Source organism: Solea senegalensis, unplaced genomic scaffold (genome assembly GCF_019176455.1).
Source record: "Solea senegalensis isolate Sse05_10M unplaced genomic scaffold, IFAPA_SoseM_1 scf7180000015570, whole genome shotgun sequence".
NCBI classification, from domain to species: domain Eukaryota; kingdom Metazoa; phylum Chordata; class Actinopteri; order Pleuronectiformes; family Soleidae; genus Solea; species Solea senegalensis.
The window spans coordinates 1322-26774 of NW_025321365.1; the positions used below are offsets into that span (position 1 = coordinate 1322).

The 25453-nt window shown below is 40.9% G+C and overlaps 3 protein-coding genes across 4 annotated transcripts; 2 read left to right on the forward strand and 1 right to left on the reverse strand.

Moving 5' to 3' along the window:
- Positions 1–1741: 1741 nt before the first annotated feature.
- On the reverse strand, positions 1742–7209 carry LOC122762349 (elongin-B-like). The gene is made up of 4 exons (XM_044017540.1): positions 7127–7209; positions 6251–6385; positions 5778–5886; positions 1742–2731 (listed from the first exon to the last, which is right to left on the reverse strand). The coding sequence occupies exons 1-4, from the start codon at positions 7127–7129 to the stop codon at positions 2619–2621; spliced, it is 360 nt and encodes a 119-aa protein (XP_043873475.1). The 5' UTR covers positions 7130–7209; the 3' UTR covers positions 1742–2618.
- Positions 7210–7262: 53 nt separating this feature from the next.
- pkmyt1 (protein kinase, membrane associated tyrosine/threonine 1) lies at positions 7263–14350 on the forward strand. Its single transcript, XM_044017538.1, has 8 exons — positions 7263–7434; positions 8667–9077; positions 10531–10768; positions 11878–12157; positions 12229–12335; positions 12842–13014; positions 13472–13692; positions 13783–14350. The coding sequence occupies exons 2-8, from the start codon at positions 8706–8708 to the stop codon at positions 14084–14086; spliced, it is 1695 nt and encodes a 564-aa protein (XP_043873473.1). The 5' UTR covers positions 7263–7434; positions 8667–8705; the 3' UTR covers positions 14087–14350.
- A 614-nt stretch (positions 14351–14964) lies between these two features.
- On the forward strand, positions 14965–21070 carry LOC122762347 (zinc finger protein 34-like). Of its 2 annotated transcripts, XM_044017537.1 has the most exons (4): positions 14965–15142; positions 15717–15917; positions 16549–17261; positions 20837–21070. In XM_044017537.1, exons 2-3 carry the CDS (start codon positions 15728–15730, stop codon positions 17223–17225), a joined length of 867 nt encoding a protein of 288 aa, XP_043873472.1. In that variant the 5' UTR covers positions 14965–15142; positions 15717–15727; the 3' UTR covers positions 17226–17261; positions 20837–21070. The 2 variants fall into 2 exon arrangements, 1 of the variants encoding a protein (XP_043873472.1); XR_006358704.1 differs by lacking the exons at positions 14965–15142; positions 15717–15917; positions 16549–17261 and adding an exon at positions 18503–19696.
- Positions 21071–25453: the final 4383 nt, after the last annotated feature.

A 25453-nucleotide genomic window follows, 5' to 3' on the forward strand; every position in this document is an offset into this window, starting at 1 on the left:
AGAACCCAAAGATCACTGTGACTGAGCTCCAGAGATGCAGTAGGGAGATGGGAGAAAGTTCCACAAAGTCAACTATCACTGCAGCCCTCCACCAGTCGGGGCTTTATGGCAAGAATCCTCTCCTCAGTGCAAGACATATGAAAGCCCGCAGAGAGTTTGCCAAGAAACACATGAAGGACTCCCTGACTGTGAGAAATGAGATTCTCTGGTCTGATGAGACCAAGATTGAACTTTTTGGTGTTAATTCTAAGCGGTAAAATGTGGAGAAAACCAGGCACTGCTCATCACCTGCCTAATACAATCCCAACAGTGAAACATGGTGGTGGCAGCATCATGCTATGGGGTTGTTTTTCAGCTGCAGGGACAGGACGACTGGTTGCAATTGAAGGAAAGATGAATGTGGCCAAGTACAGAGATATCCTGGAAGAAAACCTCTTCCAGAGTGCTCAGGACCTCAGACTGGGCTAAGGTTCACCTTCCAACAAGACAATGACCCCAAGCACACAGCTAAAATAATGAAGGAGTGGCTTCAGAACAACTCCATGTGACCATTCTTGACTGGCCCAGCCAGAGCCCTGACCTAAACCCAATTGAGCATCTCTGGAGAGACCTGAAAATAGCTGTCCACTAACGTTCACCATCCAACCTGACAGAACTGGAGAGGATCTGCAAGGATGAATGGCAGAGGATCCCCAAATCCAGGTGTGAAGAACTTGTTGCATCATTCCCAAGAAGACTCATGGCTGTACTAGCTCAAAAGGAGCTTCTACTCAATACTGAGCAAAGGCTCTGAATACTTATGACCATGTGATATTTCACTTTTTCTCTTTTAATACATTTGCAAAAATATCTACATTTCTGTTTTCTTTCTGTCAAGATGTGATGTTGAGTGAACATTAATGAGAAATAACATGAGCTTTTTTGATTTTAGAAAATGGCTGCAATGAAACAAAGAGTGAAACATTTAAAGGGGTCTGAATACTTTCCGTACCCACTGTATATATATGTATATATATATATATATATATATATATATATATATATACATACGTGTAAATATATATACATACATATATATGTATATATACACACATATGTGTGTATATATATATGTATATACATATGTATACACGTGTGTATATATATATACATACATATATGTATGTATATATGTGTGTATATATACATATATATGTACGTATATGTATATCTACAGCTGTATCTTCTTGTAGCAGCCTATGATCGGAAACATTGTCAAACGGTCATTTGAAGTGCTTTGCTTGGATTAACTGAGTGACAAACATACCAAAGACAAAGTAGTGTCAGCTAAAAACCTTTTTTTTTTTCTCCATAGACTTTGGTGAGGGGGTGAGTCATTTACAAGCATTCCCATTAGATAGGATGGTGAATTAAGCAATACAATATAAGTGGCTAAAATGGATTTTCTCTTTGGGCCTCTGCTTTGTTTTAACTCAGAAAAACCTGAACTATCACTTTAAACTCTTCATTTATAAAGTTGAAATTAGCAACAACAAATAAAAAAGCCAAAACAAAGTGATATCAACGCCTGTAAAACAAAACCTGATCAAATGAATGACGGCTCAATTTAATCTAACTGCTTTGGCTTCAGGTTTCCCTTCACCAGACATGAGGCATCGCTGCCTGTTACTCTTCCTATCATGTGGTGAAGCTATAAGTAAGTGTCATTAAACGTGGACAACATAAAAAATAGTCGGCAGCATAAAAAACAAAACAGGAAAAATCTTTTAATTAAGCAAACTTACAGTTACAAGCCATAATTATGTGATTAGAGGAAGGTGCCAAGCTGATGTTGGCGACATGATGTATGCATTATTTTTATAAACTCAAGATTAACCCCTGTGTTTTACTGTATGTCACAGACAGAATGTCCTCTGACCAAGACGTCCCTCTGGTGTCCATGAGGAACCTGCCTTTGGTCTCAGTGCATGAAACACACAGCGTAGAACTGACGAGTAAAACATACTGGAGACGCAAAACCATAACATCCAAAAGTAACGTATTTAACATGTACATGTTCTTTCCTTGTGTATGATCTCAAATCTGAAATGTACAACAGAAGTGGGAGAAGCAGATGGAGGGAACGTTGTTTCAGCTGAAGACTCATCTGTTTCTGTCAAACTCCACACGCTAGTTTCAATTTTGCTCATGCACATTTGCCGACTCCGACACCAGACTCCTCATCCATGCATGGTTCTTCTAAACAATGTGACACACGACGACGCTTTCACAAATATTCGTGATAATAATTAGAATAACACACACACGCACGCACACACACACACGCACACGCACACACACACACAAAAGCTGGTGCTTAAGAACAAAATAAAGGAGCACAACTGCATGTGATGTGGGAAACTGGGAAGAGTTTAAAAAAAGAAAATCTTTAGTGAAGCAGATTGTAAGGGTGTGCTAGGATCATAGCATGATGGTAACATGGTGGACAGGCTCGGTTACCAACATTTCTCCCCTTCCATCAACTGAAATGATGTTACATATCCTCTGCCCTGCAGTGAAATCCACACACCACCAACTTCCATCCTTTCCTCCACTGCTGCTTCCCCCCTTCCTTGCCATCACTGCACTGCCTGTTCGTTGGCGGTGCTACCAGAGTCCTGGGGCTTCATCACATCAGGCAGTTCTGGGGGGCTGGAGAAGGCCTCGATGTGCAGCTGCTCAAACATCTCATCTGGAGGGAAGAGTTTCACCTGGTTAACACTCATGTCACATAAGCCCCATTTACACCTGCCATTAAAATGCCTTTTCTGCGGCTAACATGTTAGCATCTACACAGCAAATATACGTGAGATGCACCGAAGACAGATTGTCAAACCACTTCATGAGCTGATCAGAGACGCACTGTGACCACACACATTGAACAGAAGCCTTCACGGACTTGTAGTCTGCTACTGAACGTCCACCTAACGGGAGGGATGACTGTGATCGGACAGACACTGGAGACACGTTTGGTTCAGATGTAACAGGTGAAGAGCCATCTCTTCACAGAAAACACATTCTAATGCCAGGTGTGAAGGGGTCAAAGGTGAGGACATTGACAAATACACAGTCATTTTCAACAACAAGGGGGATCTGCATCAACTCAGCTGCTGCTTAACCTGTAAATAGTAAAAGAAAGGTTTTTATCTACACCGGCTTAAAGGTGTGGTTGAGGTTATGATTGTATGTCAGTTTAGTGTCCTTTCAACTGAAAACAGGCTGTCAAGCAACATTATCAGACCTGACTGAGGGAGCGTCTGTGTGTATACAGCAGCAGAGCAGGGGTGGGCAGTAGAATTCACTTTTGAAACTTCTCGTAGACGCTTCTTTGTGTTTGCAGTAATTAATGGACGCTCAATGGTAAAATCAGTAGCCAACACATTTAATTGTCGATAATTGTGAGCTATGTCATCACAGGGTTTTTTCTGCTGGGAGTTGCACATGTAGTGAACAGCGCGAGACGTGAATATCAGAGTGAACACCCTCTCACCCAAAAATATCAAAGGTATGCAAGCATTTCACTCTGCACACACCAAGGGAAAAAAAAAAATCACAGTAAAATATGCACATGGTACAACGGGAGCACATCGGTAATGCACGAGGAGGCCCGTTGGACTTCTGGATGATGTGGACACAACTTGGGAAAGCTCACTGCATATAGACATATATAGAGTTGTCTTGGCTTTTAACATTAATATGTTACTGTAGAGCTAAAGATCCTCTTTAGAACAACTGTGTGTTATTCACCTTCACCTTCTTTTTCATTTGTTCACCTCTTTTTTCACGTTTACATTTTCACTGCCTGACCTACAAGTTAATGTTAAAAGTCAAGACACAACATGGTTTGAAGATATTTTCTTTCAAGTTTAGCTTCTTGGCATTCCTGGCATATTGAAGTTTAAATGAGTAATGTTAACTCTTGTTAACACCCTTTCTTTTTTAATCAAATGTATGCAGTCGTCTTGAGAAGAGCAAAAGGGTATTCACCAACTCAGTTTTCAGTACTTTTGTAGATGTATCCTAAACAGCAGCAATGTTTATTAAAATATACATTTTTGCTTTAAATTTTAGTTAACACAGCGAGTCATTGTGCTTTTCAATAGTTGACCATAAAAACAGTCATTAGTTGCAGCCATCTCAGTCTGCTAGTACAAAGTTGCTGTTGTCTCAACATAAAACAAATGACTTCCTGTGAGCAGCACAAGAATGTCCCTGAGCGACACAAGATCTAAACACTGCCATACTGAGAAACGCAGTCATACGCAACTTAATCAGCACTGTGTGAATTCTTTTGACAACAATCTATGAATCTATGTTCTGAATATGTTCACTCTTTACACCTGGCATTAAAATGTGTTTTCTATAATCATATTACAATCAGATAGTGTCTGACCACTTGTAGATGCAGGTGTAAATACACCCGAGGACCGATTGTTATAGGATCTGCCAAACCACTTCAGGAGGTGGTCAGAGACACATTGTGACCACGTTGTCTCCGAAGACAACTTCCTGTCTTCTTTCGAAGACAACTTCCTCTCCTGCGTCAAAAAGCAAAGAGGAGTCCATAGAAGAAAGAAAAAACATTCTAATGCCAGGTGTAAAGGCGGCCATATTAACAAATGAGGAAGTAGGAGACCTGCAGCTCCTGTGAAACTCCCAGATCTTCTCTGTGGTGTAGGAAAGTGAGCAGTATATAATCTTTACTGTCCTCTCAGAATGCTTGTCCAAACACAAGATAAAGCTTAAAATATATTATGCTGGGCAATAATAATAATAATACTAATAATAATAATAACAACTTGACTTTTGTCATCAGCTCAAGGAGGACAACCAGCACAATGTTGGTGCTAAATATGCCCCAGTACCTCACAAAGCCACACTGAACTATCACTTTCCTTTGTTTCTAGAATAATACTTTTTTTTTCTCCCAGTTTTTACTAAATCTCCCTTTTATGAGCTTTGGACTTACTTACTAAAAAGGCAATTAAACTGCTCTTTATATTGGTTCCAACAAGATGTGAGTACACGGTGGAACAATGCTGGGAAAGTCTCTTTGAACAAAAGCGTAACTTACATCACAGATTATGAACTCCCCGTGACCTTCACTTCACACCTTAATGGAGAACATCCTCTCTCTTCTCCCCTTTGAGCAGTTAACAACAGAGCTCGGCTCATCTGATGCATGTGGCAGACTCTGTTCCCTTAATTGCAGTTCTAACGCGTCTTTTACACAAAGAGGTTGAGACAGACCAAAGAGTGAAAACAATGAAAAGTGCGCTGTCTGTCAGAACTTCATCGCAACTGTACTCGATCCTCGTCATAAAGATCATTACTCGGATGTGGGGGAAAAGCAGCGCGTAGAGAAATGATCCAGTCTGCGCTGGATACGGAGAGTCCGCTTGCGGCCGGAGAAGCGCACAGCGCAGGAGCAGAGCACAGGACAAAAGGACGAGGGGCATGCACCCTCGACGTCTGATATGTTCAAAGAGATCATCACCTAAATATTTTCATAGCTTCTTAATTGATTTGTTCTTTGAAGCATGACTATTAATCTAATCTGACTTCAGTGAGGTAAGTACACACAGTCCCAGCCATAACAACAAAATGGTACAGAATTTGCATAATAATTTCTTTTCAGTGTTTCCTGATTTTCGGTTCCTATGCTACTTGAGTATTCTACTTCCTGTTCATAACTGGAAAGGAAAAACCAAATCAACAAAAACTCTGGACATACATACCATTTATGCGAAAGGCCAGACCAACTGTAGCTGGGGCCTGAGGTCTGGCAGTTTGGTTGGTAAATCCACAGTCACCCAGAGTTTTAATGTCCTCTAGCAACTGGTCGTCCTGTGGAACAACAGATTAAAATGTCAGATTAAATCCAATGATGCCACAAAAAACAAACATTTGTGTCAGACGATGCTATAATTCTCCAGCTTCCTATCACAGTCCAAATACATGTAATGTGGGGATTAGTTAAAGTGGACACGCTAAATTAACTGTACATAAGAGTGGATGGTTGTTTGTCTCTATGTGGCCCAGTGATGGACTTGCGATCAGTCCAGGGTGTACCCCGCCTTTCGCCCTATGTCAGCTGAGATCGGCACAGCACCCCCCCCGTGACCCTCGTGTGGAGGATAAAGTGGTAGAAGATGGATGGATGGATGATGCTGTAATTCTGTTGGTCATGTGGTGTTTGCCCTAAACTTACTTTGTAGAGCCTCTGATCTTCAGGTGATCTTTTAAGTATTCCCTCAACAATACGCTTCAGCTCATAGACAGTGGTGGACTCCTTGGCATCTGTGAAGATTGTAGTCTTGTGACGCCGGATCATTAAGAACACGTCCTGAGAGAAACAAGCAAAATCAGATGTTGGGGAAAAACTATGTAAGACTAAATTCAACATGTGTTCTCTCTCAAATGAGAATTTGACAGAGATTTCAGTAAAGAATATGACAATTCAGCAGCTTAGGTCATTTTAGAACGCAAATTCAGATATATTTTTTTCATCTGACAAAATATTAAAGTCATAAGAGTTTTTTAGTTCCTGTCAATTTGTCAACTGTTCACAATCCCTTAATTACGCATGTGTACACTGTAATAATCCTACTACTGATGAATAATTAGTCTTAAAATTAAATAGTAGGTTGTTTCTCTACTGACAATTCACTCTTTAAAGAGCTAACCTCGAACTGTGTGTACTAGCATGCAGACGTAGCTCTAAGCTAACGTTAAATTACCCAACACAAAGCTTCGTCACTTTAGTGAGATAAACAAAGGTTTGACATGTTCTTCTAAGTAAGAATACGCTGTACGTCTGACAATTGAAGTCCAGTTAGTTTGGACGAATCAAACTGAGTTAGCATTCTGACGCTACCTCGCTACAAGCTTTCCTCATACAAGCTAACACAGCAAAGTTAGCTTTAGCTACCTAGCAAACACAAAGTGAAATAAACAGTCTTGTGGCCTGCATTATCATCTGTCGTCACGGCGTACATCATTTTACCAAAGTATCAAAAGGTAAAAATAAAATCTATATCTCAAAAAATATCATACACGTGTCGACAACAATGAAAATTATAGTTACCATTTCAAGTGGTCAGCTAGCTAGCCAGTAGCACCAGCCCTGTGTTAAAGTCCCAGACTGCACCGCTCGCGGAAATTGCGCAACTCAGATAAGCAGTAAGTCTGAAATTACGGAACATACGTAACGCTGCGTATTATTTTCAGAATTTGGCGCCAGGTTGTTTCATGCTGGAAGGAAGGGTGGAAGCAGAGGCGCAGTTTGTTTGGACACAGTGACTCATTAAGTCACGAAGACATCTCAACTGAAATACAGTCGGTGTGATAATGTCACACAATTCTACAGTTACGAATTCTGGACTGTCACTTACGGTATGCTATTCAAAGACGCACTCAATAGCTTTGTTACGTTGTTGTTGTGTCGATGAAGGCTGGCTGTCTTCTTCATTACGTTAGCCAACGTTTGAAGTGAGTTTTGTCAGAGCTAAGCTACAACGGTTAACACAATTACTGGTCATGGTGTCAACAGGTGTAATATTATAATCTGCATGTCATTTAAACTTAACATTGTATGTCAAGGTTGACGTTGAGTGTGTTAACGTTAGGTGACACATACAGTTAGCGGGCGTGTCCTTAATCAGGCCAGGGAAACCAAGAGTGAGTCATGAAAACTGTCCATATGTTTGAATCTCATTAATAACACAGCTATAACTTTATGAGACAGGAAACAGTTAGACATGCTAGCTCACTCTAACCAAAGGACAATAAAACTGAAAACACTGTAATATGCCTTTGGACAATGTCTGTGGACAGTCTTGTACATTTCCTTTGAGACTGCCCATTTAATGTAGTAGTGTTTGTATATACAGTGCTTAACAAATGTATGAAACCACCCGTCATAAAAACCAGGAAACAGATATTTTAGAAATCTTTCAGAAACGTTTAAAACTAAAAATGTTATTGTTGTTTATTTGGCAAATAACTAACTGAATTGACATGTTTATAGTCAAATCTGAGCTGGCTCCTCACTGGGCTTCTCTGAGAAGTCAGACATTAATCCAGCATAACATTTAACCATAGTGGAACGACGAAAGTACGAAAGTAATTTGACATCTGAATCAAGAAATAATGATGTGCTTCACGTTAGGCTTGTCTCTTGATTAGTGTCTCTCTCCAACCAGATCACTGTCACCTCGTCTATTTTTCCACATTTACTTTTATTTTAATTTTGAATTTCTCTTCATCTCGTTTGTTTATTCATTCATTCATTGTGTACTGCTGTATCCTCCACATGAGGGTCACATGGCCACTGTTGCCAATCTCAGCTGGCAGGGTAAAAGGCGTATGTCATCATAGGACCAACATGTAGAGAGTAATGCATGCACTAATGGTAAATAAACATCTTCCATCTTGGGTCTTGGATCTATTGCCTGGTCAGCACACATGACAGTGTATTTTTTGAGCCATCATTGCATTTGAAGTCTTTGGTTTTGTTGTGTGTGACATGGGTAAGACAGATAAGTTATTACAGTACAAACACACAGCTAGGTATTCATTTCCACGGCGTAAAGCTTTTCTTGTTTCTCATTGTGTATCTGTTGCAGGACACTATCTTCAAAGAGAAGTGAAAACGTGCCAACACCATGTCCGTGGCAGTGGAATCCTCCATGTCTAGGGCTTCACTCCCCATTCCCACTTTCTCCCAGGCAGAGCAGTCCTTCTCTCTTAAAAAGCGTCATGTCCCTTTATCCTTGTCATCTTTGTCCAACTCGTCCGACTCTTCTCCTCTGCGGCTCTCGTATTCTATGCCACCGCTGCCTCCATCTAAAGGATGTCCCCCTCTGAGCAGGGTGTTCCACCCGCGTCCCTCCCCCTGGACGCCCCTGTCTGGTTCCCTTAAAAAGCTGCCCTGTCCAAAGTCTGTGTACGATCCCAGCAAACAACAGTCCTTTTTCAGTCAGTGCTTCACCAATTTGGGTCTACTGGGAAGAGGATCATTTGGAGAGGTCTTCAAGGTGAGCAAAGTTTCTTTATGTCGAAGAATCCTATGTGGCACTGTGTGTGTCTGTGTTGTATTTTAAGGACTAGGATAGATCAGGTAGGTAAAAAATAGTCCATTAATATGAGGACAAAACGTTTGTTTTCCTATCATAGCCTGTGCTGTGTCCTTTTATAAAAAGTAAACCCTGCTTCCTAAAAGAAACACTAGCTCAATCATTCATCATTTTCTCATTTTCTATTATCACTTATTTTTTGGTGTGATACATCTATTCATTTATAGTATTTTCAATTAAGCAATAAAAAAACATTTCTATTCATACAGCAGCGCTATGGAATTATTTTCTCAATTAATCAAGTACTTGATTGATGTGTCACCACCACCAGACATGAAAGCAAGCAAGAAAAGTAAAGACAAAGGGGTTAAGATGAAAGTAGATGAATCAAAGTATTAATGGTGGACTCATCAGCACTTACCTGACGCCTGGTCTGATGGTAGAGACATATGTAAATCTTCCATAAATAACTCTTTTTGTGTTCTCAGATTAAAAGTTATTCTTTCCATTACAAAGATGTTGTCCATTCATCTGCACTATGTGTCTCTCTCTTCAGCCATTTCATGGTTATGGATTTCTTACAAGCCACCAGTAATGTTCTTTGTTCCTCCAGATCGATCAGATATAACAAATTGAAAAATAAAGTTATTTTTTGTCTCCAGGTCCAGGATTTGACATATGCGTAACCAAAATGGGGTCACAACAGGGCAACTCCAAAACACATGCTAAAGATTTGCCTCTTTGCTTCTGCAACACCTCCAACAGTCTGTCTGGTTGGAATATGATTTCTTTTGATATGCATCATTAGAGGATGACATTATTTAGAATTAGAATTTGTAGTTCTCTACTAATGTTGTTTCAAAATGTCGCTCCAGTTCTCCTGTGTGATTACGGTGTTGCCCTCAGTTTCCCATCTTGATTTGACCTTCGATATATTTTCTTTGTTAAGAGATTGAAGACTTGTGTATAATCTTGAAATGATCTTCTTATAAGGTTCATCTTGGTAAGCTTGTACAAATACCTGTAGAATATCGTTGTTTCGGGCTCATCATTTTTTATCACTTCAGATTTTTTAAATATCTGAAGTGGTCCTGGTTCTGTAGACCAGATTTATCCTTGAGATCTTGGAAACTCCTAACCGTAACTTTACCTTTAGTGAATGGTGTGTCGTAAGCACTGAGGAGGTCCAGGTCGTCTTCAGTCAGAGACAAAAATCCACCTGAGCTGTGAGCTGTCTTAATCTAACAAATGTGGACGTTATCACAGGCCTAATCCAGATGCTGACACTTACACAACATTGTTCACTGAAAATCCTGACTGTTTTAAATACACATGCAGGATTTCTCTGTCCCTCAGTCGTCGTCCTCAGCTCGAGACAATGTCAGCACCTTATTGTTCTGTTCTGTTCTTTTAGGTGCAAAGCAACGTGGACGGCCGCCTGTATGCAGTGAAGTGCTCTGCCCATCGCTTCAGAGGCAACAGTGAGAGGACCCGGAGTGTGAGGGAAGCCAGGAACCATGAGCGTCTGTGTCCTCACCCTCACATCCTGGACTTTGTGGCTGCCTGGGAGGAGTGTGGACGGCTGTACATACAGACGGAGCTGTGCAGCACCAGCCTGCTGCTGCACGCTGAGAACCAGCCTCCTGGACCAGGTCTGTATGCAGAGGACATTCATTTAACACTCATGTTGGTGACATGATGTAATCTGAATCTTACAATATGACAATCTCATGTAATCCTGAACTAAATAATTGTAGTTCACAATGTGTGATTATTGTAAAAGCTTTAGAAATGTCTTCTATCCATATTCTGTAAAAAAAAGCATTATATCATTATCAAGATATTGTAATGCCCCAAAAACACGTCAGTAACGTTACAAAAACACAACGTCCAGTGTCTAAAACTCCCTTTAGACACTGGACGTTGTGTTTTTGTAACGTTGTAAGAGCGTGGACCATGTGGGTTACATTTTAATATTAACCTCTGAATTATCCACGGTTATTAAAAAAATAACTTTAACTCTTACTGTCTTAATATATGTGAGTGAACTTGTGCAGTGCCTGGTGTGTGTGTGTGTGTGTTTAGACATTGTTGTTCAGTGACATACAAGCAAATACTGATAGTGACGTAATGGCAGTGCAATAAATATGGAAAGTTGAACTACAACAGTTGGTTGGTCGTCAGCAGGATGCAGAGCTAGAGTTCAGTATGGTGACAGCTGCAGGAGAGACCTGTAACACCTCCTGGAGGAGAGTGGGGGGAGCAGTCTATGGTTGGGGGCACTGTGTTCGTCATCTACCTCAGCTTCACCACGCCTTGTCTCACTCACAGTGCTGTGTGAGTGAGAGAGGGGGCGTGGCTACAGTAGAGCGGCGAGAGCGATGTGTGCTTCTTTTACCGATATCCTTTGCATTACTTCTCCAAACAACGTCAAACTGCACACTGCACTTTGACAGGTGTCAATCAGTCCATCAGTTTGAGAGATATGTGAAACACACACACACACACACACACACACACACACACACACATTCACTAAACTCTTAAATGTGTACATTATAAGTCAGTCCTGGCTCCCCCTTAAATCACCAGGACTGTATGTTGGTGGTGGTGATGATGATGATGATGATGATGATTTTTGTTTTCTGAATAATCCAGGTCCAGGTTCAACATATTGTGAGTGTAATCCTATGATACAGGATTATTCCATCCATTTGTAATGAATGTGTGTTATTTCCTCCACTGTTGTTCTCTGATGCAGATGAAGCTGCAGCGTGGACGTACCTGTGTGACCTCCTCTCAGCGCTGCAACATTTGCACTCTAATGGATTCGTCCATCTGGACATGAAGCCCGCCAACGTCCTCGTCACTGACTCGGGTCGTCTCAAGCTCGGGGACTTTGGTCTGCTGCTGCAGCTCAAACACAAGAGCACAACGACTTCAGAGGGCAACGTGAAGGAGGACGCACAGGAGGGAGATCCTCGATACATGGCTCCTGAGCTCCTCCGTGGACAGTATGGACCTGCTGCAGATGTTTTCAGGTACAGATGTGGTGACAACATCAAGTTCAAATATTTTAACGTTACACCTAATAGTTGTCATTTTCCTTTAGTTTGGGGGTTTCTATTCTGGAGCTTGCCTGTAACATGGAAGTTCCAAATGGTGGAGACGGCTGGCAACAGCTCAGACAAGGCTGCCTCCCCTCAGAGTTTACTAATGGTACGATCCACTTTCTTTTGACTCATTCTAGGGCTATGTGTGTGTGTGTGTGTGTGTGTTTTTCATGGTCAAATGTCAAAAAGTTGAGAAATAAACTCTCTTTTCATGTTATTAAAATATAAAATATACACTGCTGTGTAATTAATGATGTAAATAATCAAATTCACCTACATTTGAATGTTATGTTCTGTTTGTTGTGTGTGTGCTGCACTGACTCACACACAGGCCTCTGCTAAGATAAGATAGTATTATTTATTTGGGGAAATTTACAATGTTACAGCAGCAAAGACAGTAAAGATAAAGATAATACATAATAAACATGCATTACCAAAAATGTACACTATAGAAAGATATTAACACTTCACACGTCACATGCACAAATCTCACAATGTAATTCAAACACAGACATAATGATATTGATTCTGTATCTTGTATGGAAACATTTGTTGATGTTTCTTTAAAGCCTGACATGACTTGTGTTTTAACCTCCTCCGTGTGTCGGACAGGCCTGTCACTGGAGCTGCAGACAGTGCTGAGCATGATGTTGGCCCCGGAGCCTTCTGAGAGGCCCACAGTCTCCGAGCTTCTTGCTCTCCGTTTCATCAGGAAACGCATGTGGAAGAGACGCGTGTATCTCATGGTCGCAGAGACTGTGTTGAGACTGGTCTCCCTCTGCCAGGTAACACCTAACACCTGGATGACATCGCGAGATCAATGTTGGTACAGCTGCATGGGTCACTAGATGTGATGTGTCTGCACAATTAAAAACTAAATCATTCAATAATTTGCTCTTTATGAACAGAAACAAGGTCTGTATGTATTAGCAATGATTACAAATGGCAACAGGAGACACATGCAGGATTTATTTAAAACCTAAATGTGAACGGACAAAGTCAAGGATGTGAGAACCTGGTCTGAACGGGGGCCAGTATCTAAGTGGGGATGCATGATATTGGACTGTTTTAGTCATTATTCATATCAGAGATGTTGGTGTGTTTGCTGATATCTGATGATACATTTTAAATCCAGTATCATGAAGACAGTCGTGTGCGTCCCTTCTCTCTCATTTAAACTTAAATGAAAATCTTTAAATATTAACTTCTTAAGTGTATAATGTTGTGCTCCTTGTCTTGTAGCAGGTGGTCTGTTTCGGGTGCAGACTATTGTCCTCCCTTCACGTGTCCTTTCTTCCTCAATGGACCAAACCAGTGCCCTGCACCCCTCCCAGGGACAGCTGGGACAGGGATCTAACTCTGTCCCTCAGTGTCATGCACAGCCACTCAGGTAGCCCAGAGGACGACGTAGTGTTTGTGCTGGATCCTACAAAACCAGAGCTTTCTCCCACCTTCTCACACAGGTTCTGAGTTATTGAACGTTTTCATAAATTGTTCTTCTGTCGTGACATTATCTGTGGATGTCTTACTCGTGTTTTTTTACTTCATCCCAGAGTCAAATCCAGACTGTGTGTGGACAGCACGTCCACTCCTCTGCCAGTTTCACTGACCAACGGTCATCGCAGTCCTGTCCACACGCCCTCCAGCATCCACTCAAACACAACCTGCCACACACTCACCCCGAGTGCGAGCTCTGTCCACTCAGAGCTTCATCCGGACGGCATGAGTGACAGCTCCACGCGGAGGCGACGTGGCAGCAACTGGGTGCGAGCGGACGAGGATCTGCCCCGAGCGAGCTTTGAACCAAAGAACCTGCTCAGTCTGTTTGAGGAAACGACTGTAGAGGGACAGCCGTGACTTCACATCATGACTGAACTAGTCTACTGTTCACTTTGTGTGTATTTGAACAGGAGGATTTAGGGACAATCAAACCTGAAGCACTTTCTATGTTTGTGTAAAAGCAGTCTGTTGCTCAAGTGACAGGTCGTGTGTTTATGTTTGAGTTTATCGTTGTTGAGTTTATCGTTGGCTTGGTGTCTGAGTGGATTTTGCATAAATACAGAAACCTCTGCTTGTCAAACTTGGTGTGAATCAGAAAAACAATAAACAACTGATCAATTAGTTTTTTTCGTTGTTTTAATAATAAAATAGAAGATGACTTAATCATCCAAGTATGATAATGGCTCAATGATAGATTTGAGTAACTTGAAATGTCTAAAATAGTTTCAGCATCAGAAACCTACAACCTGTCTATTGGATACTCTTGCAGCGAGACCCTGGGACCCTTGGAACTGGTGAGGCTTCCTCAAGCTTCATTAAACCTTTATTAAGAAAAAACATGTTGATCCAGGGGTTAAGTCTCAAATCTCCCTTCTCATTTATGACATGGTGCTGAGCCTTCACTCTGGTCCAACTCTACTGGGTTTCAGTCAGGTGATGGAGGATGCCAGGTCTCTTCTTCAAATAACCCTTTCATAGCCTGGAGGAGTGTTTGTGGTCATTGTCCTGTTGAAAAAGAAAGAAATAAATGCTGGAAACCAGACGAGATGACGTGTGTTCAGTGTTCATCATCAATGTGGAAAATAAAAGAATAAAATACAGAAAACCATTGAAAGACAAGGTGTGTCCAAACTTTCCTCTTCATGTCTCCAGGCTCTGTTCGCTCACTAACCACTAGGTGGCAGCAGCGCTCGTCCCTCAGGATGTAAACATTCCACATCCGGTAGCAACAGGAAGTGGAATGTTTGCACGATAAATAAAAAGCCACAAATCATGTTTGTGTTAATTTAATAAAAACAGCGAGTGAAGATTCCGCTTCAAACCTTTCAATAATGAGCTTTTAAAGCCGTTCTTTATGAAATAGTGTGCGAGTTACTGAACACAGCAACACGATTTCACTGGAATCACTGCGAGGTATGTTTCTCCATCTCTTTCTATTATTCTTCAACATTTGTGGCGTTCTTATTTAATAGTGATATGCAGGTTTCTGCCGTTATATTGTTATGATACTGTTTGTAAATGTGTATTTATTTAACCAATGAAAAAATGATATGGTATTGATAGAAAGCAAGTTTATTATTATTATTGTCGTTGTTATTATAATGGTTATTATTTTATAATATAGTATACCACGTAAGAAGAGGAAAAACACGTTAAATATACAGTTTACAAGGTGCTATGACAGACAAAAGCAAAACAGAAATTAAAGCTGTAAACGATTGAGTGTATTATAACAAAGCCCTAATAAAGGCAAGAAGACAATCAAATAAAAGAAATAAGATAAAAAAGAAACCTGCTAGATCCAGTCAATTTCTTCACAATGACCCTTACTGTTTAATACACAAGTGACGTAACCTTTTTAAAACCAACACATTTTTGTACAATAGGTTAGAAGAAAAAGGTTATAAACGATGTAACCCTGTAATAAACCCAAGACGTCATTCAAACGTACCGATACTTACTAATCACAACACTTCTTCCCCCTCAGTCCATTTAAAAATGTCCAAAGTGGAGCGTCTCGGTGCTCGGCTGGAGAAGCTGCTGTGTAAGGCAGTGCATGAAGTGCTGGAGGTGGTGAAAGAGACGGTGTCAGAGTATCAGGAGAAAACAGCCAGAACACAGAGGGAGAACCAGAGTCTGAAGAGGAGGCTGCAGGAGCTGCAGAGCCACATCAGCCTGAGGAGCAACGGTACGACCGCTGCAAACAAGTGAATTCTACTGCTCAGAAAACGAGTCATGTGCCGATACCACTTTTCTCTGACTGAGAAACAAAGAAACCATATTTAAGAAGCAGAAAAAAACACAATCTATTAATAATTAATGGATTGAGTACAAAGCAAACTAAACATCTATTTTGAACATTTTATTTGTGCACAACAAGCATTAGATGCTTTTGTCACTGTTTAAACATTTACAGGCCAGAGTTATTTTTTTACTCTTCACTGAAACAATTGGGTTTGGCATTGACAGATGAATATTGGACATGAGATCAGTATTTCAACTTTCATTTCCAGGTGTTTACGTCCAGACATGTTCAACAGCTTATTTGTAATGGAACATGTTTAGGTGAGCACAAGTATAGGAACAGATCCGTGGTAGTTAAACTCAGGCCCAGTGATTTCTACATTCCACTGGTTTTAATGCGAAGAAAAACATGTCAGACGATCTGTGATAATCAGCTGATTCTGAACAAACTTTTAGTAATGAAATGTAACTGTTATTAGAAGCAGCGTTTCCCCTGCTGTCGCAGAGCAGTGGTCCCTGGGACAGATATTTGACAGAAGAGACCTGAATGTAATGTATGTGTTTGTGTCTCACAGAAACTGAGCAGCAAAGTTCTCTGAGAGAGAAAGAAGAAGATCTGTCCGACACTGAGCTCCACCCTGTCGGCCTCTGTGAGGCATCCATCACATCTGCTGCTGCTGCAGAACATGTTCATGGTGAGAACATGAACAATACAACAACTGATAATGACATGAAAATCAAGGACAATTGCTCTGAAGCATCACAATACACAAGAGCAAGTACAATAAAAGCAGAGCCCGTGTCAGAGGAGGAGTCTGAGCACCAGGCTGCAGCTGGAACCTCCTCAGGACTGTCGGGGTTTGTGTCCAGTCAGAGCCAGAGCAGCGTGACAGAGGTTCAGTCTCACAGACTCGGCAGCGGTGCAGACAGACAACATGCGAGGACCCTGACAAACACTAGATGGAGCCGTTTGGACTCTGCAGACTTGTGTGGAGACTCCAGGAAACGTTACCGCTGCTCTCTGTGCACTCGCAGCTTCTGGCACGCCGGCGACTTCAAGAAACACAGCAGGGTGCACACGGGCGAGAAGCCGTACTCCTGCCGCATCTGCGGGAAGTGCTTCAGTCAGTCCAGCTACCTGACCGTGCACCTGCGCTACCACACTGGGGAAAAGCCCTTTGGCTGCAGTCACTGTGGCAAGAGCTTCAGTCACTCCAGTAACATGAAGAAACACCAGCAGACACATCAGTGAGGCAGAACCTGGACAGGTCTCCACAGCTGCTTAAAGGTCAGTGTGTGCAGTGCCGGCCTAAGCCTGTATGGGGCCCCCTCCCACCACCTCAAATAGCCAGTGCTGGACTATTATTGTTGCATTCATTATAGCTGTGTTATTTACACTTCAGTTTAGAGCCATGGTTCTCAAACGGTGGTACGTGTACCACCAGTGGTAGAGCTGTAATTGGGCCTTAAAAGTTAAATAGGCCTCGGAGGAGGAGTGGTGTGGTGCACCTGCAGCCATGGCTTACAGAAGAGTGGGGGCGGGACATCGTTCTGACCAGAGGAATGTGGCGATCGTGTGGAGGTCCTGTATTATCACTTTGCACGCGAGCCAGTCTTCGTGCCGTTTACGTGTAACCGGTGTAGTAGTACGATGAATATCTTTTGGAGGTAGTCTCCATTTATTTAAAACTCCCATCAGCATGTGAAACACAGGGAAACAAACATGTACAGCGTGATAATCTCCATATAAGCATAAAGACAATGCTCAACAATACAGAAATCACGTACCTCTCCCACAACATGCAGCAGGAGAAGGGGAGAGGTGAGGGCGGACACACCCTTAAATACCAGGTGGGCACCCCAAAAGTGAAGGTGGGGGACAGAAAATGATGCAGGTTCCACATGACAACTTAACCTGCCGTGTAAAAACGTGAAACAAAGGTTTTGTGTAATTGTAAAATAAAAAGGCAAAATAAAATAAATATCATGTATTTAATAAATTGCAGTACCTTCAAAAATATACTGTAGTATAGAGTGTAGACCCTGTTACACTAAACCCCCCCCCCTAGAATTACACAAAACACAGGTTGTATAACAAAGCACGTACATATAACCAGCCTGTCCGTGTCCAACACCAGCTTCCTACTGAAAGGAGAAGAGAATTAGAGGCCTGCTCGGCGCCTAGCAACAGCTCATAACACTCCATAGACAAAGTGTGGTGCCATTTACACACCCTGGCTAACAATGTGGATCAAAAAGAAATTCTCCATACAACAGTGTATTATTACATCACCAGGAAAAGCAATCCAGGAATACACCACATGTCAAATACACGTCTCACGCATCAACAACAGATCCAGAACCCGTCGGGTCCATCAGCCAAAGATCCTACAACTACTGCTCTACTGTATGTACCAGGGTGTGTGATCGCAGTGGAGCTGAGGAGTGATTAAATAATAATAATTATCTCTCGCTCCATCTTCATCTAATGTCACTATATCAGTGTGTTAAGTATATGTGAGGAAGAGGAGGAAGATGAGAGCATAAATCTGCCTCAGTCTCTTTACACCACTGCATTTAACGTTATAATATTAATCATTACAACATTATATATTCTCAGGTGGTAGTTGGTATAAAATGTTGGAGAACCAGTGGTTTGGAGGGCAGTGAAATCACAGAAGTGTCCTCGTCAGTGGTGGCCCGTCAATAGAGGGCGCTCTGGCACCGCCCCACCTGTCTCACATGAAGAAGAAGATGATGATGATGGAAATCACATGAAATTTAAATAACTGAGCTGTACATTACACAGACGTGAGTACTATGTGGAACCAGCATTTAAGTTTAAATGTGTGTTCTCACTCATTTACAGCGAGTGAACCAACATGTGACGTGTTTCCTGTTCCTTTGGGGCACAAAAATCTTGAGCATAGACTCTCATTATGAGTGGTGCATGCACACTAGACGACAGGAAAACACCCTCGGCCAAGCGAGATGACCGGATATAAACATCTCACTCTGTGTGGTGATAGTGAAGTAAAGCAGATTAATGACAAGCAAAATACTCAACATTATTATGTAATGCAGGGATGAGAATGTAGATATATGAATCTTTTCCAACATGTATTACATTTTTACAGCACATAAAACTAAAAAATGATATATGATTATATTGCAGCAGAAATTGAAAGGAATAATCACTTTTTAAGATAAAAGTCTTGATCTGCTTTGCCTTATGTTCTATGTATGGAAGGGAAGGGACTTGCTATTTTAGGTTTTAAAAAAGCCTCAAACCCATCTACATTATGTTGTGTAAAATGGAAAACTGAATTACACACTTGCACACAGTAGGTGGCGGTGTCGGCATTCCTAAAGATGGCTGGGATCTGCCTGTAAAGAAAAAGATTTAAGGCTTTTGTTTTGAAAACTGATTTAAATGCGGAAGTGAATTAGATTGCTCTTCCGGGGGTTGCGGATTGTTATGATCGTATGTTGCGACATCTGCTATTTACATTACGTTAACATTGCTAACTGTGTCTTTATTTGTTGAGGATTCCCGTTTTAATTACAATTAAATGTGTTTAATTGTAATTAAAGAATGTAGCCACAGTCGCGGGCTAGTTTGACCTGTGGGACGCGGAAGTAGAATTTGGAAACATATCCTGAGTTAGCTAATGTAGCTAACGTTAGCCATCCACAGACGCTGACCTGAGGACTAGCTTACAGGTACTGTACCCTAAACATGCTCACACACACACTGTGACCGCTGTCATTAGGTTCACATTGTCCAATTTGTTTAAATTAATGTCAAAGAAATTGTGAACTATTGTAAATATGCTATGGAAATGCTAAAATTAGCCATTTCTGGTGACATTGAAACACTGATAAAACGATCACAACAGCCACGTTTCACTGTTTATTATTATTTAAAAGCTCATCCAGATTCATATCTTTAAATTATTTTAGATAAAATATTCCTTTTAAGTCCCGCAACTGGCGAATTTGCATCGTTGCAGCAGCAAGACAGTCATGGTAAAGGTAATAAAGCATAAACATGCATTTTCACCTGTAAAAAATATTTACTGAGATAATGATAATATGAGAATAATAATAAGAATATTCAATATAATTTGCAGTATATACCGTGAGTTACTATCTATATATAGATAGATACATGTGTATATGTGTGTGAATATATATATACAGCAAGTGCTGCATGAGTATAAACATTGCCATGGATGAACTCTGTCCAGGTGATGAAAGAACAATTTCTGAGAGAAACTGAAATTCACTTTTTATTTTCAGATTCTGAAACCTGCATTTCAATATATGTCAATACGAGTACTGACATCATTATTATTATTATTATTATTGTTATTATTGTTATTATCATTATATTATCACCTCTGTTATTGTGACAATAGTGTCAATAGAGTCTAAAATCCTATCTGTGCTGACGACTGTAGGTGCAGACAGAAGGCAACGCCTGTTTACTTTTTAAGAATCCAAAAATAAATTGTATTTAAACAGCAACAACAGTCACACATGTCCCAGCTGCAGGGAGCAGAGATGCTGTTATTATTGCTGGTACTGGGAGCGATCATGTCATTTAAGGGAGCTGTATGCAGACTGTGGTAATACAGCCAATAGGACGGTCTGTACTCTTGTGCTGTTCTGTGATTGGTCAAACTCTGGTTTAGTTGTGAGACTGCAGAGGTGTTGTTCTTTCTAGATCACCTGATTTACATTATGCTGACACTTCGGTCAATAACACATACTGTACCTTTAACTACTCGGCACTCACGTGCACTTCATGTGCATTTTGCTTCTTTTTTTTTTGACTTTTGTTGTGCTGTTTTGATTTAGGATGTCCAAACTGGAGCGTTTGAACGCGCGCGTGGCCCAGCTGCTGACTGAAGCCGTGCAGGAGGTTCTGGAGGTGGTGAAGGAGACGGTGTCAGAGTACCAGGAGAAAACAGCCAGGACACAGAGGGAGAACGAGACTCTGAAGAAACGACTGATGGAGCTCCAGGGCAAAATGACAAAGGAGAGCACACGTGCGTACAAGGCATGGTTTTAGTGCAGCAGTAAACAACAATTACTGCATCGTGAGACTGGCTTGCAATTGTTGATCATTAAGTTTCAGCAGGTCACAGAGTTTGACATAGTATGTCAAAGTGCACCATGAAAAAGCAATGGAAGTAAGAGCTGTGCAGATGTAGTTGAGTTTTTCCACCTACAGACAAAATAACAGCTACTGTACTTTTACACTTGTGGCATTCTTTAAATGGCATATTATTTTGTTTGTTTCTTCTTTCCAGCAGCCATTGTTGTTGTTTCTCTCAGGTGTCTCATTTCTCACCTGTTAAGAAAAGAAATAAATATGATTGTTTTCGCCGCATGTATTTGTAACGGTGACCTTTACGTATGACTACATTAAGCTTTGTCAGGGAGTTTATTCAGTTCCGAAAACTGGGCGTTAAATAAGTAGCAGATAATTAAAAAAACAAAAGAATTCTATTCAGTGTTGCTCACACAGTGTGTACAAACTGCAGATGGAACGCCACCTGCAGGTAACACAAGTGTGAAAATACTATTGTTTTCTTTGTCTATCTATAAAGATAAACACTTGCGTTTTGGTCTGAAACCGTACTAGTTTCAGATGCTTCGTTTCACTCATACTGGAGTCTTGATTACTTTTCAAAGTAGCTACAATACCTGAGAAATTTCTTTTTTTAAAATGTCTATTCTTTGGTGTTCTGCTTTATTTTCTCTTTTTATATAAACATGTTTTTGTATTGTCCTAACCTTGTATAAGAAACACACAACTACAGTGCCATGTCCTAACTGACCATGTGTATGAAATAAACTGGAAATTAATAACACGTCGGACTTGGACTGTTGCTAAGACAAAGGAGCTGAAAAATGGAGGCATCTTCATATGTCATATGTCCTCTCAGGATGATTGTGATTTTGTTTTCTCTCAAAGGTTGCGTTGTTTTCCATTGTCCTTTTGTTGCCACGGCCCTGCTGCTCATCAGTATTCCAGAAGAGTAGGAGAGGTTGCGTAATGATCACATCAACTCGCAGCGGAGCGGCATTGCGTAACAGCAGCAGCCTCAAAGAGAAACGGGATGAGTGTTAGTGTGTGGGGATGATGGAGAAAGGGAAGTGGGGGGACAAAGGGAGGGGCTTTGGGAACCTGGAGGCAGGACAAGGGGAGGAAAGGATGGGGTGGTTTTGAATTATTGGAGGAGAGAGAGGAGGGAAGGCTTCTGAAGAGAGGAAAAGAGAGAGGGGGGAGGGAAAAGCTGGGTTGAAGGGGAATGTGATGATGATGATGATGATGATGAGAGAGATGGAGAACATGGATGCAGCTGAAGACATGTGGGCGGGGGTAGATGCAGCGAGTGGGTGATGAGGATGTAGAGGAGAGCCAAGGAGGAGCCAAGCCATACATGTTAATGTCACGCCACTATACAGCATGTACTGTATGTGTTGCTATAGAAAGAACAGCCTCAGAGTGTGTGTGCGCCTCACATGCCGGAGCCAAGCTCTCAGCTGCATCTGACAGAGACACTAACAGGTGCATGCTATCTCTCCTTTTATCTCTCTCTCCCTCTCTCTCTCTCTCTCTCACACACACACACACACACACAGGTTCACGCTGCTCTCCTTTGACTCTGCATTGAAATCCATTCATTTGGACAACCTAACCAAAGCCTTATCCCTTACCTTAACCATAATCTGTTAAGGTAAGGTAAAAGGCTTTGGTTATCCCTAACCTTTACCTAACCACAATTAAAATCTTAGCCCTTAATTTAACCAGTTAGGTTTTGTGTCTTCTGGTCCTGACAAGGTCAGTGTTTATGTCCCAGAGAGGTATACACACACACACACACACACACACAGGATTGTGCAGCTATTCTCCAGACACTGCACTGATGTCCATTCATTTGAACAGCCTGAATAAAGCATTATCCCTTACCTTAACCACAACCACTTAACGCTTAACCCTAACCTCAAATCTTAGTCCCAAACTTAACCAGTTCCTCAAAAGTGAGGTCTTGCCTCCGTAAGTCTCATGCGGACTACATGTCCTGACAAGGTCAGTGTTTATGGGAAAAAAACCATGTGCACACGCGCACACACACGCACACAGGGGTGGAAGCGGATGATGAAATATAAAGTAATATCTGCTGGGATGGGTCCAGCTTGAAGTAGGTGGTGAGCAATCTTGCTCCTCACCATTAGAGAATTTTGTCTTGGCTTTGAATTATTGATCAAGCATCACATGAATTTATTTACTGCAACAAGACACACTGCTCTGGCATCTCAGTCTGTGGCTTTGCATGTGAACACAACACAGTGATCCATTTCTCACAGTCCTGGATCTTCTACTTGGCAATAAGACGTGGAAGGTAGATTTATCTATGACAACACTGAAGATCCATGTGTGTTCAGTTCCCCCATTTAGTCGCATGATGATCAACCCAGAAACAATGAGGACGACACAATTAGCTTATTTTCCATGCTTATTTTTGCCAAAGTGGTTTTATTACAAACTTAAAAAAGAATCTGATACAATAAGAAACTGCAATAGTAACTCCCCATTCCTGAGGGGCAGCACAGAAAACAGGTCATTGCATTTCAGTAGTGAAAGATTCATTAAACATCTACAGCGTGTACAGATCTGATACAAAATAGGAAAAATAAATTACGGGCAGGAAACAAAAGCAATATATTTATACATCATTTTGGACTTTTAATATTCTATCTATTTATCCTTAAATGTTAAATTTTACATAGAAAATAAACTTCTTTTATGACAATGAAAATTTTTTTTCCCCAAAGTGCAAAACAAAACGCACACATCAATATAAGCAAAGGACATCAGAATACAAAAATCTTATTTTCCCACTCCATTAATGGCCAACCCTGATTGTAGAAGAGCCTGCATTTAGAACAGATCTGTGATGTGTTTCCAAAATCGTCTAATCTCAACAAGTGTAAAAACACAGTCCGTGCACCCACTGTCAAAGATGTCGGGCTTTCCACAACACCATCCTCACATCTCTCGCCTCAAGAGCCAGATTTGCACGCAGAGAAAATGCAGTGAGCGACATGTCACTATGCATTCTGCATAATCTGACAAATGTGGGTAAAGGAAAAGGAAAAAAATCACCTGACATTAACATCTGTTTAACACACACACACACACACAATACAATAAGACGTTTCTTTTGTTTATTTTCTGCAGGCCTTCTCAACCTGGGTTGACGAACATCAGACCAGAGTCACATTCAAAGCACATTCATTTCCTTCATCCTTCCAAACCAGCTGCGAACACGCTCTTCCTACTGAAGATATACAGTGTGTACATATACATACTACAGAAGATGTGTATATATATATAAATACATCTTCTGTGTGTGTGTGTGTATATATATGTACGCACGCATTTGTTTCCAGGGTGCAGAGAGGTAGGAACCCCTTGTATCTTTCAGGGTCATTTAACATATGGCATTACATTGCACTAGAGAAGGATGAGCATCTGTGAGAGCAAAGACAATCTGGGATATGGCTATAGTATCAGGACCAAAGGACCAGGCTGATAGGGAGAAGATGACTGGCTTAATAGAAAGGTGAGATAATGTTAGGTTTCTTGGGGAGTAGAATATGAGCAAGGTAAATATAGGCGTTGTTTTGGTAGAAAACAGGATTGTTTGCGAGTAAAAAGTGGACATTTTATACTTCTATTTATACATTACATCTCTTGAAGAAATGCAGTTGACTTCACATAAAGATGGGGGAGGTGGATATTGCACTCAAATGAATGTGAAATGTGGATATTTTTGGTTTAAATGTACTGCCTGTGGGGAAACTGCCCTGGGAGCACAGACAATGTGATATCAGTCACCTTTTCCTACACAAACCTACTGTAAACATTCACGCCTGAAACTGCAACTCCAACTTGAAGAATTAATTCATTTACCCGTCTTATTAGACAAATACTGACAAGATAGAATAAACATTCAATACTTTAATCTGTACACCTTTATTTTTTGTCTCGGTTTGCATATATTCCTGTTATTTTTCTGAAAAAATAACTTCAGCATGTAAGAAACTAAACAAAATCTGAACATAAGAAATTTTTCTATGTACATATTCCTGGACTGCAGTCACGTCTTCTTCATACAAATGCAAGTGATCATTTGCAAAAAACAAACAAAAAAAATAAAAATGTATAGAAATATTGAAAATAAATGACACAAAAAAATTAGAAAAGCATCTTTGCTTCACAGTTAGATTAACTGAGATATGAAACTCCCCACATAACCCCTCGGGAAAAGAAAGGGACAATTTTCATGCATATGACACGCCATGACATCGCGATACTGACATGAGCACAAGTCAAGGGTCCTTAGGTCTTACAAAAAAAACATTTATGGAGGCAAGTCTAGAAAACATTCAAATAAACAC

Coding starts and splice junctions, on each gene's coding strand:
- LOC122762347 (XM_044017537.1), top strand. CDS start 15,728: ATGTCCAAAGTGGAGCGTCTCGGTGCTCGGCTGGAGAAGCTGCTGTGT. Junction 15,918..16,548: donor CATCAGCCTGAGGAGCAACG/GTACGACCGCTG, acceptor TGTGTCTCACAG/AAACTGAGCAGCAAAGTTCT.
- LOC122762349 (XM_044017540.1), bottom strand. Junction 5,887..6,250: donor AAGATCAGAGGCTCTACAAA/GTAAGTTTAGGG, acceptor GTTGTTCCACAG/GACGACCAGTTGCTAGAGGA. Junction 2,732..5,777: donor TCTGGCCTTTCGCATAAATG/GTATGTATGTCC, acceptor TCTTCCCTCCAG/ATGAGATGTTTGAGCAGCTG.
- pkmyt1 (XM_044017538.1), top strand. CDS start 8,706: ATGTCCGTGGCAGTGGAATCCTCCATGTCTAGGGCTTCACTCCCCATT. Junction 10,769..11,877: donor GAACCAGCCTCCTGGACCAG/GTCTGTATGCAG, acceptor TCTCTGATGCAG/ATGAAGCTGCAGCGTGGACG. Junction 13,693..13,782: donor TCTCCCACCTTCTCACACAG/GTTCTGAGTTAT, acceptor ACTTCATCCCAG/AGTCAAATCCAGACTGTGTG.